This window comes from Musca vetustissima, unplaced genomic scaffold (assembly GCF_032173495.1).
Source record: "Musca vetustissima isolate MV318-11 ecotype Yass unplaced genomic scaffold, APGP_CSIRO_Mvet_v1 utg122399, whole genome shotgun sequence".
NCBI classification, from domain to species: domain Eukaryota; kingdom Metazoa; phylum Arthropoda; class Insecta; order Diptera; family Muscidae; genus Musca; species Musca vetustissima.
In genome coordinates this window covers 13665-31516 of record NW_026885873.1, presented here as the reverse complement: position 1 = coordinate 31516, position 17852 = coordinate 13665, and the positions used below count along the sequence as shown (strand labels likewise).

At 35.2% G+C, this 17852-nt stretch overlaps 1 protein-coding gene across 1 annotated transcript in view; it reads right to left on the bottom strand.

Moving 5' to 3' along the window:
• Positions 1 to 7408, bottom strand: part of LOC133333174 (synaptic vesicle glycoprotein 2A-like) — a 38204-nt gene extending 30796 nt beyond the window's left edge. The window contains exon 1 of the mRNA XM_061541504.1: positions 7341 to 7408. Within this exon, the coding sequence (XP_061397488.1) occupies positions 7341 to 7407 (67 nt within the window). The 5' untranslated portion in view covers position 7408. The remainder of the gene's footprint in view (positions 1 to 7340) is intronic.
• Between the last annotated feature and the right edge of the window lie 10444 nt (positions 7409 to 17852).

Sequence of the window (17852 nt, the reverse complement as noted above, 5' to 3'; positions counted from 1 at the left end):
ATTAACGCACCATATATATTTTCGCCCGATTTCAAGTAAATTGGGCATCAAACTCCTCATGTTAGACAGATTGACAACAAAGTTTGCACATCGTACAAAATTTAGCATAAAATTATATAGTTGCGTTTTCTAGAATTACAGACATAGCCCTACGGATGACCTATTTATATTTGTTTGAAGTCGATTTACATACTTTATGGATAGATCTAGGTAGATTCACATTTAGATAAATATCACATATTTTATTTCATCCAATTTCATGCTAATAGTCCTGTTTAAGGGTATCATATAGTCGGCCCCGTCCGACTTTACTACTTTCCTTACTGGTTGCTTTTGAGAATATGAATAGAATTACTTTCTGAGTCGATTTATGCATGTCCGTCCGTCCGTGCATGTATTTTTGTTAACAAAGTACAGGTCCCATTTATGATCCGATCTGGATGAAATTTGGCACAGGTCACTTAATAGGCCCAAGGACGAACCCTATTGAAATTGGAGAAAATCGGTTCAGATTTAGATATAGCTCCCATATATATTTTCGTCAGATTTAGATATAGCTCCGATTTATAGCTTCGTTCGATTTAATGTAAATAGTGCACCAAACTCCCAATAGTGGACGACTAAAGCAAAATTTTGCACAGAGTACTGAATGTATGTAAAATTTTGTTGTAATCGGTACAGATTTAGATATAGATGCTATATATAGTTTCGTCCCATTTTATGTAAATGAAGCTCCATACTGCCAATATTTATCCGATTGCGACAAATTTTGCACAGCGTACTAAATTAGGTCATTGATGAATGTGAAGTTTTTATGAAATCGGTTTAAATTGTGCACCAAACTCCTTCCGATTGGAGCAAAATTTTGCACAGGGTACTGAATTAGGTCCCGACTAATGTATGCGAAATTTCTATATCTACAGGACATTGTAGATATTAACATGTCTTGCATGTACCCATAGTGGTGAAGGGTATTATATAATCGGCCCGTCCGACTTTTGAACTTTCCTTACTGGTTTTTACTGTGAAATGTAAATCTTCCAAAGGCATAAATCTGAAATTGTTTGATCGATACTTTACGAGAAATCTATCAGTACAGTCATCTGCCGAAAAAAATAATGTATTTCTTTTTTTCCCAAACTAATATTTCTCCACTGAGTCGGATTTGGCCTGCTACCATAGCTCATCCATGCTCTGTTCTTGAGTTTATATTCGACGACAACCGTGTCACAAATTCCATTGATTTATGACAATTTGTTGATCAGTAGGATCTGATGTTCTTTAGTAGCCTTCCTCCGTGCTGACCTGTCACTATCATTCGGGAATCACGGATGTATTCATGGAATATGTCTCCAAAATAATTTTCTGTGATAAATTATTTTCACAATCACTGTTAATTAGCTGTTTTATCACAGTACTGTATTTATTTTTAGCCATTTTTCTTTCGTTGGGAGTAAGTAAAAATCGAAAACCGACAAATGTTATTGTAATAAAATCCTTTTAAAAATAATCTATAAGAACCGAAATAGGACAACTAAAATATCTGAGCTCATCTGTTTTTACAGTTGAGTTGCTTTAGTTTTGTCCAAGCAAAATTTGAAACAATTTCCTTATCCTTAAATTATTATTTATTACATTATCAATTTTCCATTAATTGTTTTGTTTTTTAAAACTGAAAAAAAAAACAACAATATATCTTTATTTTTGAACCATAGCTTGAGGGGATACATCTGTTGGAAAATCGACTGTTAATTATTTTAAAATGTCTTTGCGCCAATCGACATGAGCCTTTTTCTCATTGTGCGGGATCCAATAAGAACAAACCTTTTTACGGGCAGGTGTTTATGGAGTATCAAATGTATGATGTTGGAAGAAATATGAATTCATTAAACCACAGTACTTAACTACATACAAAGATTTAAGTTCATCAGTACACTCTTGTCGTGATAATCCACGTGGAAAATGTGAAGAATTATGGCATGAACATATTCACGAGATAACAACACAACCAAACCTTACTGAGAAAACAACTCTTGTTGCTTAGACCAGAAATATGTCACATATTTCGAAAATTTTCCGAAAATCGAAGTCTGTGAATGTACCACTCTCAAGAAAAATCCGATTTAGTTTTCATAAAAAATTTCTCTTGATATATTAAAACATTCTGAAATACACTTCCTGTCTCGCCCTCCCTTTCTTTCAAAATAAGAATTTATTAAGCCGATAATTATTTTAATTGATTTCAATTGCATGAATCTGCATCAATGTAAAATTACGACGTGTTTGTTTATTGGTTTGTTTTGTGACCGCTGAACATTGAACATCAGAATTAAATAAAATCAGTTTTATAACTTTGCGGTACATCTTTCTTTGTTTGTTAATCATTTCCCACAAAATGTCTTAATAATTTAGAACGTGACAATTTGTTATCAAGATGTCATCATTTAACACTGTCTCATAATTTGACATTATTTATTTTTCTGATAAATGTACTCAGTTTGCGACGTTTTTGGACATTAATTTGTATATAAAATTTCCTTAATTTGTTAACGAACAAAAAAATTTAATCCGGTTTGAGGGCACAACAAAGTGGAATGAAACTTCTCTTTTACGATGGAAATTAATATGAAATTTTTATATTGAAATATATTTTTATATGGAAGAGAAGAAAACATGTAAAAATTCGAAATGACATTGGACTTCCCAAAAGAAAACAAGTAATAAACTTTTTTATAGTGCAACTTCGAAAATATGTCAACTGTAACAGTACCATTACGCGAATGGTCAAAAAATATGAAATTGGAGAATAATATTTTTATTGCATTTTCGTTATTTTAAAAATGCAGAAAAAAAATTTAAATTTGGAAAGAATTGTCGATTTTGGAGTCAAGATCAGTCAGAAGTACTGCAAAGGCTACAAGTGCATACAGGAAAAATCATCAAATAAACAACGTGTATTAAGTTTTGTTGAAATTGATTAAGATTCAGATATAGGTCCTATATATAGTTCAGTTTGATTTCCAGAAAATTAAATTATCAAAAAAATTAAATTATTAGCTAACAGTAACTAATAATGAACAATTCGAAAAATGATCGATAGAGTTATATAAGGGCTAGACCATTTTGTTGACACCGCACCTGAAAAACCAAATTAGACCCTATTCGGTTGAAACACGTGTCACAACCCCCCAAAATGCCGAATGATTATATGGGGGCTAACAAAAAAATTTGTCCAATATTTATGAAAAATTGGATAACAAACATGTGACCAAATTTGGGAGGTAGTTTTATATGGGGGTTAGGTTTAATATAAGAAAGGACGAAAATATATATATATATATATATAGGATTCGTCTTTGGGCCAAATAAGTGGCTTATCCCAAATTTCATCCAAATTGGATCGTAAATGCGAACTTTACTTTGTGAAAAAAGAATAGGTCGACAGACGGACTGACAGATGGACATGAATAAATCAACTCAGAAAGTGATTCTATGCATATTCTCAAAAGGAACCATTTGTCTATCACGTTTTCTTTTGTCTGTTACAAACATATGCACAAAGCACCACAGTGTGGTGAAAGGTATAGAAATATATTCTTTAAACCAGTGAGCGGAGCAGTATAGTCCGACGGGACCATATGATACCCTACACAACTACCACGAAAATTTGACTTTTTAAAATTTGATCCTTTAGGTTTTTGGTTGATTTGACCCCCGTAATATTGACCGGTCACCAAAACAGCCGTTAAAAGTATTTGGTCAGATCCCCTTCACCGTGTACAATATATGACGTTATGCATATAAAAATGAGCGACTTGAAATTTTGACAAAAATAATCATCTCAACATCAACGTTAATTATAGGCATCGTTCTTGACCATAAACGGAACTTCATGTAAAATTTCAAAGCGATCAGCGCGAGATTTCCGCCCTATAGTGGAGTAATAGCAATACTAAACAATATCATAACATATAGACACCTTTAAATATTTACTTATAACTCCTACGCCCGCCTACATGCAATTTAATGGTCAAAAACTCCTCTTGGCTATACTATAATCTTCTTGGTTCTATGACCTTCAAGAGTTAATATATACGCCCCAGAATATAAATGTTGTCATTTTTCACACAAAAGTCTGGGTCCATTTGACCGCTAAATATCGACTGATCTTTATAAAAACAGACATGCTTAATCTTTGGCTCGATCGCCTTCTCCATGTAAAATTTCCACATGTTCGAGGGATAATTGCGGCTTCTGGAGCGACCAGAAAAACCGACAAAAATTAAGTATTTAGTCCCCTAAATATTAAACGATCTTTACCAAAAACAATAGGGGGTCTTCCTTGGCCAGAAGCGGTCAAAATTTCGTGAAGATTGGTACATAACTGTGGCTTGTATCGTGTTTACAAATTATAATGGACGGACGGGCGGGTACAAATGTCAGCTAGTCGAGATATGACGATCGGTTAAATGTGGGTCTGGGACTTATATTTCGCGGCGTTACAAACTCTTGGGGCAGCTCAAAGCTATAATACCCTGACAACATAGTTGTGTAGGGTCTAAAAAACCACACCTGCAGGCCTTTGAAAAAAATATTCTTAAAAACTTAAAAAGATATTCCTTAGAAAAAAACAACGCCTGAGGGTATTTAAAATTATATTCTTTAAAAAATCAATGCCTGAAGGCCTGCGAAATTTTTTTTTAAAAAGTCCATGCCTGAAGGTCTTTGAAAACATATTCCTTAAAAAATCCACGTCTGAAAATCTTTGCAAAGCATATACGGGCTATAAAAAGTCCACACATGAAGCCCATAAAGATATTCTTTAAATAAACCAGTGAGCGGAGCAGTATAGTAGGACGCGGCCGACCATATGATACTCTACACAACTTCCACGAAACTATAACTTTCTGTGTTCTATATTCTGAGCTTGGGCAATATTTCGCGATATTTGCACCCTCTTGACAGACTAGAGGTCAACAAATTTTACAAATATTAAGTACAGCCCTTCTAATCACTTGTTCAGATTCCCTTCACCGTGGGTTGTGTTGTGATGTTCGGCTTTCAATTTTGGCCTATAGATCGACTTGAAAAAAAAAACAAAAAATAAGTTTTCGGTCCATTTCATCCCAAAATTATTATCTGATCATCAACGAAAATTATAGGCGTTGTCGGTGACCATAACTTGAACCTCATGGAAAATTTCAAAGCGATCAGCGCTATATTTCCGCCCTCTAGTGGTGTAATGTGTTACTAAATAATATCTGTATACGTAAGCACCTGTAAATATTTATGTGTAAGTCCCGCATCCAAGTACATACGACAATATAATTGGTATCAATTTAAAGGTCAACCACTCCTCTTGAACATACTATCGATTTCTCGGGTCTAGGACCTTCAGGTGCAAATATATACCCCATAGAATACAAATTTTGTAATTTTTCACACAAATGTCAGGATCCAGTTGACCCACTAAATATTGACCGATGTTTATCAAAACAGGCATACTTATTCTTTGGAACGATTCCCTTCTCCGGGCAAAAATTTGCGGTGTTTGGGTCATAATTGCGGCCTCTGGAGCGATAAAGTTTTTGGTCCATTTCATCCCCTAACTATTAACCGATCTTTTCCAAAAACAATAGGTGTCTTCATTGGCCAGAACCCATCCTACATGCAAAATTTCGTGAAGATTGGTCCATAACTGTGGCCTGTATCGTGTTTACAAATTATAATGGACAGACGGACACACATATCTAGATCGACTCAGCTAGTCGAGATATGACGATCGGTATACTTAAAGGTAGGTCTAGGACCAATAATTCGCGGCGTTACAAATTTTTGGGGCTGCACAAAGCTATAATACCCTGACAACATAGTTGTGTAGGGTAAAAAAATCCACGCCTGAAGACCTTTAAAAAAATTTTCTGTAAAAAATCCATGCCTGAAGACCTTTGAAAAAATATTCTGTAAAAAATCCACACCTTTGAAAAAAATGTTCTTTCAAAAATCCGGCCTTTGAAAAAATATTCTTTCAAAAATCCACATCAGAAGGCCTTTGAAAAAAATATTCTTTCAAAAATCCACATCAGAAGGCCTGTGAAAATATTTTCTTTAAAAAATCCGCGCCTGTGGTACAGGGTATTATGTCTTTGTGCATATGTTTGTAACAGACAAAACTAATCGAGATAGACCCATGGTTCCTTTTGAGAATCACTTTCTGAGTCGATTTATGCATGTACGTCCGTCCGTCCATGAATTTTTGTTAACAAAGTACAGATCGCATTTATGATCTGGATGAAATTTGGCACAGGTCACTTAATTGGCCCAAGGACGAACCCTATTGGAGAAAATCGGTTCTGATTTTGATATAGCTCCCATATATATTTTCGTCCCATTTTAACTTATTGATGCATCAAACTCCCAATTGTGGTCCGATCGAGAGAAAATTTTGCACAGAGTATTGAATTAGGTCATATGCCAAGGTTTATTGAAATCGGTTCAGATTTAGATATAGCTCCGATGTATAGTTTCGTCCGATTTAATGTAGATAGTGCACCAAACTCCCAATAGTGGTCCGACTAAAGCAACATTTTGCACAGAGTACTGAATTAGGTCCCGACTGATGTATGAGAAATTTTGTTGGAATCGCTTTAGATTTATATATAAATATGCTATATATAGTTTCGTTCGATTTTATGTAAATAGAGCAACATACTGCCAATATTTATCCGATTGAGACAAAATTTTGCACAGCATACTAAATTAGGTCATGATTGTTGAAATCGGGTCAGATTTAGATATAGCTCCCATATATAGTATCGTCCGATTTAATGTCAATAGTGCACCAAACATCCAATATTGGTACGATTGAAGCATAATTTTGCACAGAGTACTGAATTAGGTCCCGACTGATGTATGCGAAATTTCGATATCTACAGGATATTGTAGAAATTAACATGTCTTGCATGTACCCATAGTGGTGAAGGGTATCATATAGTCGGCCCCGTCCGACTTTTGAACATTCCTTACTGGTTTCACATGAATTTAAAAAAGTCTTTGAAAATATATTTGAAAATTTCACATTCTATGGATTCTATGGCCTTTGAAAAAACTATTCTCTAAAAAATCCACGTCACTTGGACCGATATTTACAACAATTTGGCATTGAGTCATAAAAGGGTTTAAACGGAGATTTATATTAATTTATATAATTACAAAACAATGTGAGATTACTAAATTTATAAGTTAATTAGAATTAAAAGAATTAAAAATTAAGATAATTTCAATTGTCATACTAAAAAAAGGTAATATAATTATTTGCTGAAATTTAAAAAGATAAATACCTTTATTTTTATCACAAGTGTTGTTGGTATTTGAATCGTCATCTGTGTTAACATCTGTGACAGCCATAATTTAAAATATTCCTTTGGACGACGAAGAAGAAGAATATTTCGCACAAATCTGTTAATTGAAAATAATTTCCTTATTCACTTCACTTTTATTTCTTTTTTTTGCCTTTACAATTTTATAACTATGGAAAAATTATGACAATGACATTTAGTTGCACTATTTCTTGTATTCTTTGTTGTTTTTGTTGCTATTGTATTTTGCTTCAATTAATTTGTATTTCTTTCTTTATTGAGATAAAAATTCACACAAAATTCAAACTTTTATTAATGGTTGTCGTTTCGCTTGGGCTTTTCAATTAAGGATCGTTGTTATTTTTTTATTAATGAAGATGCTATTCGATTTTTATTTTGTACTTGTTGTTTTTGTTTGTGCCATGTACTTTGTGGGTATTGTGGGAGGGAAGTAAAATGTGGCGGTGGAGAAGAGGTTGCTTATAGGGATTTTGAATATTTTTCTTTGTTCGGCACGATGCTGCTCTTCTCGTCCCGTTTTTCTTTATTTTTCACTCTTACAATAATTGGATAGGGAAGAAATGTTCTGACAATGGCTTTGTATCGGTTTGAATGTCACGTCTGGACTGGTTCCTCTGGAAGCTATACAAGCATTTTTAAAACCTGGCAAATGTGACGGCTGACGCCGACAGTCACAACAATTTCATTCATTTAATTTTGTTTTTGTTTCATATGTGGCATCATCATCAACGGCCGCAGCAGCAGCAACAGCATTTAAAGAGGCTGCCATAAATGTGAGTGAGCACTTGGATGTTGTTACGCTTTTTTCTTCTTCTTGTGTTTCTTGATAAATTGTTTAAATAATTATAAACAAGGTAAATAAAATTCTGTTTTTCGATGTTTAATAAATGTAATTCATCTCAACTTTCTTCCCTCTATTTCACCAATATTCTAAGAAAGTAGTTTGGGCCACATGGGCAGCCGTCAGCTTATCTATCAAACCTCCTAAACTGCCTTTGTTAAACGTTATCATGGACTTTGTCAACAGCAGCCATAGCTGCTGCTGCTGCGTTATAAACAGAGATCATCCAACACGTTATCATCATTGTAATCTAGTCTGATATCATTTCGTTTCGTCGTGAAGTTTTATCTACGGAAAAAAAACTTCGTTCCGATTAGAGAATGAGGCGACATTTATTTAACGTGTCTAAGGCGTGTTATTTCATGTAACTGGCACTGTACATTATTTAATTTCACAATTCTTTATATATCTGAAAGAAACAAATGTTCTTTTCTCAATTTTCAGGAAGAGCGATGTTTGAAGAAAATGAATGATTTCTTTTGATTGATTTTCATGACCTCCTGGGAAATGAATGTATGAATGAAATGATGTATCAACAAGTAAAAACGTCGTATGTTCGGTCGGGCCAAACTTTTTATATTCTCCACCATGTCAAAAATGGTCGGAAACTTCATATGGTGACTATGCCAATACAAATTGTCTGCTAGTATGTTTTTTTTTTTATTTTGAAAAATAAAATGACAAATTGCAGACACTCTGGTTCGAAAATTGGGCTAGGAACTTCAATGTACAGAAAAATGACTATGAAAGCCATATTTAAGAAGTGTTGCCATCGAAATAATCATTTCCGACCCTATAAAGTATTTATATTCTTGATCGGCTTAAAATTCTAAGACGATCTAAGTATGTCCGTCTGTCCGTCCGAAATTTGGTATTTAGAGTTCTTATTGGGTAGCAAATCTCCCCACCAAAAATTATAAATATAGTTTCATTTTTTCCGATAGCCCCCATATAAGGTTACCCCCCAATTTTTGGTAATCTGGGGATCTTGAGCGCGTTTTTCAACCGAATTCTCTGAAATTTGGTACATTGGATTCTTATTTAGTGCCAAATATCTAGACAAAAAATTGTAAACATCGGTCCACTTTTTCTGATAGCCCCCATATACGGGTACCCCCCCCCCCCATTTTTGGTATTTTGAGCGCGATTTTCAGCCGAATTCGCTGAAATTTGGTACACTGTGTTCTTATTTGGTCCCAAATATCTAAACTAAAAATTATAAACATCGGTCCTCTTTTTCTGATAGCCCACATATAAGAGTAACCGCCAATTTTCGGTATTTTGGGGTTCTTGATCGCGTTTTCCACCGAATTTGCTGTAATTTGGTATTTTGTAGTCGTATATGGTAATAAATCTCCCTACCAAAAATTATTAATATTCGCCCTCTTTTTGGCGTAGTCCCCATATAACCCCCTTTTTATACCCTTCACCACACTGTGGTACAGGGTATTATGTCTTTGTGCATATGTCTGTAACAGGCAAAAATAATCGAGATAGACCCATGGTTCCTTTTGAGAATATGCATAGAATCACTTTCTGAGTCGATTTATGCATGTCCGTCTGTCCGCCCGTCCGTCTGTCCATGTTAAATTGGGAAAAATCGATTCAGATTTAGATATAGCTCCCATATATATTTTCGTCCGATTTTAGGCAATTGGTGCACCAAAGTCCCTATATATCTTTGGATTTGCACGAATTTTGGCATAGCGTAATGAATAAGGTCTAGAATGATGTGTGCTAAGTTTCGTAAAAATCAGTTCAGATTTAGATATAGCTCACATACATATTTTCGTCCGATTTTATGTAATTAGTGCACCAACGTCTCTGAAAAACATTTAATTTGCACGAAATTTGTCATAGCGTACTGAATTAAGTCTAGAATGATGTGTGCTATGTTTCGTGAAAATCGGTTTAGATTTAGATATGGCTCCCATATATATTTTCGTCCGATTTTATGTAATTAGTGCACCAAAGTCCCTGTATATCATTCGATTTGCACGAATTTTGGTATAATTGAACGAATTTAAATTTCTGCAACCTATGCTAAATGTCATTTCATTCGGGCAGATTTTGAGTTTTTGCGTACAACAGCATAAATTTATGTAAATCGATTTATAGCATACTTCATTCAAGCTATTCGGTATGCAGCACTGTTAAAAAATTGAATCTCAATCAATCTGCATCTGCACCAATTAAAAAGCTATAAGGAAATGATACCCTTCACCAATTTGGGTACATACAAAAGATGCTTATATGTACAATATCCTGTAGATAGAACATACATAGCATCTTTGGAGGACAATTGAAATGGAATCGGGCGAAATTAAATTTGTGATCTACATAGATATTTGAACCAATAAAAAACCAGTAAGGAAAGTAGTAAAGTCGGACTGGGCCGACTATATGATACCCTTCACTACTTTGGGTATATTCTACATATCGACGCCTCCGAACCATAGTATGCTAAGTCGACTTAGCATGTTTTAAAGTTCTTTACGTTTTTAGATACTACGGTCCTTAATTTACATTCACGGAAATTTTGGTAATCATCGGCCAACCCAAACCAAAGTTGTAAGCAAAAAAGTACTTAGCATGGCACGTACGATTAAAGAAACTTCCACACTTTGAAAGCTTCTACGGAAAAACTCACTTTTCAGACTTAGCATACTATGGTTCGGAGGCGTCGATATGTATCCTAACAGACGTCGCGTTTTGGTTATATATCTATATCTGAACCGATTTCAGGGAAACTTGCTAGGGACTAATTTATATAACTTCAGTACGTTGTGTCAATCGGCCTAGCTATGGATCTTTTCACGAAGCTAGACTAATTCAGAACCCTATACCAAAATTCGTTTAAATCGAAAGATATATGGGGACTTCGGTGCATAAATTACATAAAGTCGGACGAAAATATATATGGGAGCTATATCTAAATCTCAACCGATTTTCACGAAACTTAGCACACGTCATTCTAGACTTAATCCAGTAAGCTATAACAAATTTCGTGCTAATCGAACGATATATAGGAACTTGGGACAACGTTTACCATAAGTCGGACGAAGATATATAGGAGGTATATCGAAATCTGAACCGATTTTCACGAAACTTAACACACATCATTCTAGACCTTATTCATTACGCTGTGCCAAAATTCGTGCGAATCAAAAGATTTCCAGGGACTTTAGTGGACTATTTACCTAAAATCGGCCGAAACTATATATGGGAGCTATATCTAAATCTGAACCGATTTTCACGAAACTTTGCACACATCATTCTAGACCTTATTCATTACGTTGTGCCAAATTTCGTGCAAATCGAAAGATATATAGGGACTTTGGTTAACCATTTACCGTAAATCGGACGAAAATATATATGGGAGCTATATCTAAATCTGAACCGATTTTTTCCAATTTCAATAGGGTTCGTCCTTGGGCCAAACAAATGAGCTGTGCCAAATTTCATCCAATTCGGATCATAAATGAGACCTGTACTTTGTTTACAATTTAACATGGACAGACAAACGGTCGGACGGACGGACATGCATAAATCGACTTAGAAAGTGATTCTATGCATATTATCAAAAAGAACCATGGGTCTATCTCGATTATTTTTGCCTGTTACAAACATATGCCTGTTACATACCACAGTGTGGTGAAGGGTATAAACATACACATACAATTATAAAATCTATGAAAAATTGTATGTCAATTTGGACTTCGACTCTTTGGTGTACCTTTTGTATGAAATCGCACTAAATTATATAGCTATATGTAAATCTAGGCCAATTGAGTAACGATGGCATACACCATTTGACATGCTGCAGCACAGTACGATGTTCACAATATATTTTCTAGCCTCAATTTCATACGTTAGGCCAATTTTGTCTCAATCGGACAAACCTTGGGAGTTTTGTGCACCTTTTACCTAAAATTGGACGAAAATATATATGGGAGCTATATAAGCTTATATAAATTCAATATTGGGAGAAAGTATCGAATCCGCTGTTTCAAAAGTCTTTTATCACGTCGAAGTAAATGGTCGACTATTTCTTAGACTGTCTACAGTTCCGCTTGTTCAACTAGGGGGGGTCAATTCAGAAAAGCATATAACAATTCCTTTGCTGAAATTTTCGGAGAAATTCAAAAAACTAACAAGACGTTACGTTACGTTATAGTACCATGACAATGGGAGCTTTCACACATGGGTCATCCGTCGTACAACTCTTATTTGGCACCGAAGGACTTCCTTTTATACCTGCCGATCAGGAAAAAAGGAGTTATATCCAAATTCTTCTTAATCTTATTTTCGTTTTGGTAAATAATACGATTCATTAGACAATTTGAATTGAACAACAACAAAAACGCATTCGTAAATCAGATCTTGCTGGCACACCGTAACCCACTAATTATCTTAAGATTTTTATTTAAATTTTGATAACTCTTAAATGACATATCAGCAGGCATTTTATCTGTCACTGCCACATGGCAGCTAAGTGTGAGCCCTTTAACAGTTAGTTGTCAAATCGGGCAATTTTATCTTTATAACCCTCTGACATAAGCTTCACACATATGTACATTCGTAGATAAATAAAATATAAGACTTCTGATAATCATATTTTAAAAAATTGTTGGGACCAACGTTTATTTCAATAGGCAAGGGCTTGGAAATTTTAAGTTTAATTTAACAAAATGTATTTTTTCATTTGTATTATTTTTGTATTCTATAATTCTCCAAATAAACAATTAACCTTAAGAGTTATAAAAATTTTATTTTTGTTCTAAAAATGAAGTGTCATTGTGACGTTGGTTTTATGGTCAGTACACAAGAGATAAATATAAATGTCATATTTTTACGTCGCTTGGTGAAATACATTTCAAAATACAAATATAGAACAGTATTTTTATACAACTAAACTTAATAACGGTAGATATGTCAAAAAATGTTGACCTTTAAGTTTACAGATGGACAAATGGTGCGCAATGCATTAAAGAGCTTCCGACCATTCAAAGCAGCTGGGCTAGACAGGGGTTTTCCTGCTCCCTCGATGCATTGATATCGAGGGAGCTTTGTCGGCACTGAAACACTTATCCAATCCTTAGAGACCTTTCAAGTTGACCAGGCAATCATAACCTGGTTTAGGCACAAGCTAAGAATAGATGTATAAACTGTATCCAACAAGACATCATTTTAAGAGAAAATGTAGGGCAAGGAGCTGTTAAACTTTTTGGGAGGAAATACTCCTAACTTGTTATGCAGGAAGTTTGAAACGGTGTTAAACATCTCCTATTATTGGGGCCTTAACGTAAGTCCGGCTAAGACGGTGATATGTCTTTTCACTTCAAATACAAAGTGATAAAAATATCAAATAAAGTTAAATATCTGGAGGTCATCCTAGATAGAAAACTTAAATGGAAAGACCACATACGGCAACGGGTCGACAAAGCCCACAGATTCTGGGTCCTTTGCAGAAGAGCCGTAGGCTCTAAACAGGACTTCAATCCAAAGATATCTGGTGGACAGCAATGGACAAAAAATTTAATGTAAAGCCGTTACAGAAAATCCAGATAAAATGCTGCCTAGGAATTTGAGGGGCATAGCGGACAACATCAACGAGGGCATTGTAAAAGAATTGTTTACACATCCGAATAAAATATGACGCGGCCGTCGAATCTTTAAGACTTAAAGCTTTTGAAACTCTTGTTACCAAGATGACTCCCGACTAGCTGGGTAGTCGGGAATGGAATTTTCATTGAGGAATCGAAAACCGATCACTTCGTATACCAGATCACAATACGATGAATACGATTGGCAGAGGTTTAGGATATAACGGAGTGCCTGTACTGGGTTACCGCAAACTCTATTCAGCATATAATAAATATTATGACAGATAGTAAACCAGTCATAAAAACTATATTAATTTTTATTCAGCTTTTTTTTATTCGATTGAGGAAATTTTGCACAGTATGAAGGTAAACTTCCAAAGTTTGTCAGATTGAGACGAAATGTTGGATATCGTACAGAATTGAGTCTAGAATGACGTGTGTTAAGGTTTTTGAAATCGGTGAAGAATCATATATAGCACCCATATAAAATGACCCAAAATTTTTTCGGCAAGTTCCCTCAGCGGAGACCGTAGAGTGCAGATGCCACCGAGCGGTGGTTATTGTTGTTTTGCTCTCCTTGCTTAACCTCAGCGATCACCGCAATTCTCTGAGATTCCATGAACCACATCGTTCACTTGTCGATTAACCTCCTTCGAGTTAACTTGCTAACTAACCGTCTTATAACTTGCTAACTAAAGTCTACGCGTTAGAACAAACAGGCCTCTGACGCCGCCACACCATAGATTACCAAGGTAATTATACCCTTCACCACACTGTGGTACAGGGTATTATGTCTTTGTGCATATGTTTGTAACAGGCAAAAGGAAACGAGATAGACACATGGTTCCTTTTGAGAATATGCATAGAATCACTTTTTAAGTCGATTTATGCATGTCCGTCCGTCCGCCTGTCCGTCTGTCTGTCTGTCTGTGCATGTTAAATTGTAAACAAAGTACAGGTCGCATTTATGATCCGAATTGGATGAAATTTGGCACAGGTCACTTATTCGGCCTAACCCTATTGAAATTGGGAAAAATCGGTTCAGATTTAGATATAGCTCCCATATATATATTTAACCGATTTAATGTAAACGGTCCCTATATATCTTTCGATTTGCACGAAATTTGGTACAGCCTAATCATTTAGGTCTAGAGTGATGTCTGCCAAGTTTCGAGAAAATCGTTCAAGATTTAGATATAGCTCCCATATATAGTTTCGTCCGATTTCATGTAAATGGTGCCCCAAAGTCCCTGTATATCTTTCGATTTGCCCGAAATTTGGCATAACGTACTGAATTGAGCCTAGAATGATGTCTGCTAAGTTTCGTGAAAATCGGTCTAGATTTAGATATAGCTCCCATATATATTTTCGTCCGATTTAATGTAAATGGTGTACCAAAGTCCCTATATATATTTCGATTTGCACGAAATTTTGCATAACGTACTGAATTGAGCCTAGAATGATGTCTTCCAAGTTTCGTGAAAATTGGTTCAGATTTAGATATAGCTCCCATATATAGATTCGTCCGATTTCATGTAAATGGTACACCAAAGTACCTATATATCCTTCGATTTGCACGAATTTTGGCATAACGTACTGAGCCTAGAATGATGTCTGCCAAGTTTCGTGAAAATCGGTCGAGATTTAGATATAGCTCCCACATATAGTTTCGTCCGATTTTATGTAAATGGTGCACCAAAGTCCCTATGTATCCTTCGATTTGCACGAAATTTGGCATAACGTACTGAATTGAGCCTAGAGTGATGTCAGCCAAGTTTCGAGAAAATCGGTCCTGATTTAGACATAGCTCCCATATATAGTTTTGTCCGATTTTATTGAAATGGTGCACCAAAGTCCCTATGTATCCTTCGATATGCACGAAATTTGGCATAACGTACTGAATTAAGCCTACAGTGGTGTCTGCCAAGTTTCGAGAAAATCGGTCCAGATTTAGATATAGCTCCCTTTTATTATAGATTGATTTTAAATAATTGACGCACCAGGGAACCAGGAACATTCTGAAATTAATATAACCTAAGCTGTGACAAGTTTGTTTGAAATCGCTTAATATTTGGATAGAGCTTCCATACATATTTTCGCCCGATTTCAAGTAAATTGGGCATCAAACTCCTCATGTTAGTCAGATTGACATCACATTTTGCACAACGTACAAAATTGAGCATAGAATAAGGTTGTTGCGTTTTCTAGAAGTACAGACATAGCCCAAAGGATGACCTATTTATATTTGTTTGAAGTCGATTTACATACTTTTGTCCCATTGTAACAAACGAATGACATATTTATGGATAGATCTAGGTAGATTCACATTTAGGAAAATATCACATATTTTTTTTCATCCCATTTCATGCTAATAGTCCTGTTTAATATACCCATAGTGGTGAAGGGTATCATATAGTCGGCCCCGTCCGACTTTACTACTTTCCTTACTGGTTTTTTTGTTGTATAGGAAAAGAAGAACATCACCAATAAAACCAATGATTTAGAATATTTACTAATAATTCATTGTGTTTTATTTCTTTGCTATTCCTTCCCTTTGTTTTCATTTACACCATTAACTGCTTGGGAGCTCTCGCTGTCGCTTTACTCCGATTCCTCGAGTTAATCATTTGATCACCCCCATCCAACGCAACCACGGCGAGGAGTAGAACAAGCCCCTCGCCTAAACATTTGGTCTCCATTTACTCAATTCTCACGATTTGTGGTATTTGTATACCCTTCACCACATTGTGGTACAAGGTATTATGTATTTGTGCATATGTTTGAAACGTGCAAACGGAAACGAGAATATATTCTTTTGAGAATATGCATAGAATCGCTTTCTGAATCGATTTATGCATGTCCGTCTGTCTGTCCGTCTGTTTGTGTTAAATTGTTAACAAAGTATAGGTCGCATTTACAATCCGATTTGAATGAAATTTGGTACAGCTTATTTATTTGGCCCAAGGACGAACCCTGTTGAAATTGGGAAAATCGGTTCAGATTTAGATATAGCTCCCATATATATTTTCGTCAGATTTTATGTAAACGGTGCAACACAGTCCCTATATGTCTTTAGATTTGCACGAAATTTAACATAGCTTACAGAATTAAGTCTACAGTGTTGTGTGCTAAGTTCCGCGAAAATCGGTTCAGATTTAGATATAGCTACCATATACATTTTCGTCCTATTTCATGTAAATGGTGTACCGAAGTCCCTATATATCATTTGATTTTCACGAAATTTTGTACAGCGTACTGAATTACGTCTAGAATGATGTGTGTAATGTTTCGTGAAAATCGGTTCAGATTCAGATATAGCTCCGATATATATTTTAGTCCGATGTCAGGTAAATGGTGCACCAAAGTCCCTATATATCTTTCGATTTGCACGAAATTTTACCTGAAAATCGGTTTAGATTTAGATATAGCTCACTTATATATTTTCTTCCGATTTTTTGTAAATTGTGCACTAATGACCCAAAGTTTGTCCGATTGGCACATGATTTTGTACAATGTACGGAAACTAATCTCTGGCAAGTTTCCTTAAAATCCGTTCAGATTTATACAGATATACATTTTCGTCCAATTTTAGGAAAATGTTACACCAAACTCCTAATGTTTGTCAAATTGACATGAAATGTTTGCACAACGTATCAAATTGATACGTTTTTCATTGGTACAGATGCTGACATAGCTCCCATATATGAACAGTGCGACATACCGAATATCATGTATCAAATGTGCTAAATCTAAATCTGCCCGAATGAAATTTAGCATAGGTTACAGAAACGCATATTTAGGGTAGACCCATATAACGGAACCCCAAAAATTTCGACATTTTTAACTTTAGGTACTTTTTGCAAACGAATTGGATCCAATCTAATATTTTGGATTCTCATTGGGTAGGAAATAATAATTATCCCAAAATATTTCAGTACGACAACGCCTTGTTTTTTGGAACAGGCTGAGAAGCAATCAGATTAATCTGATTAGATCTTTCCCTAGAAACAAGTTACTTAACAACCA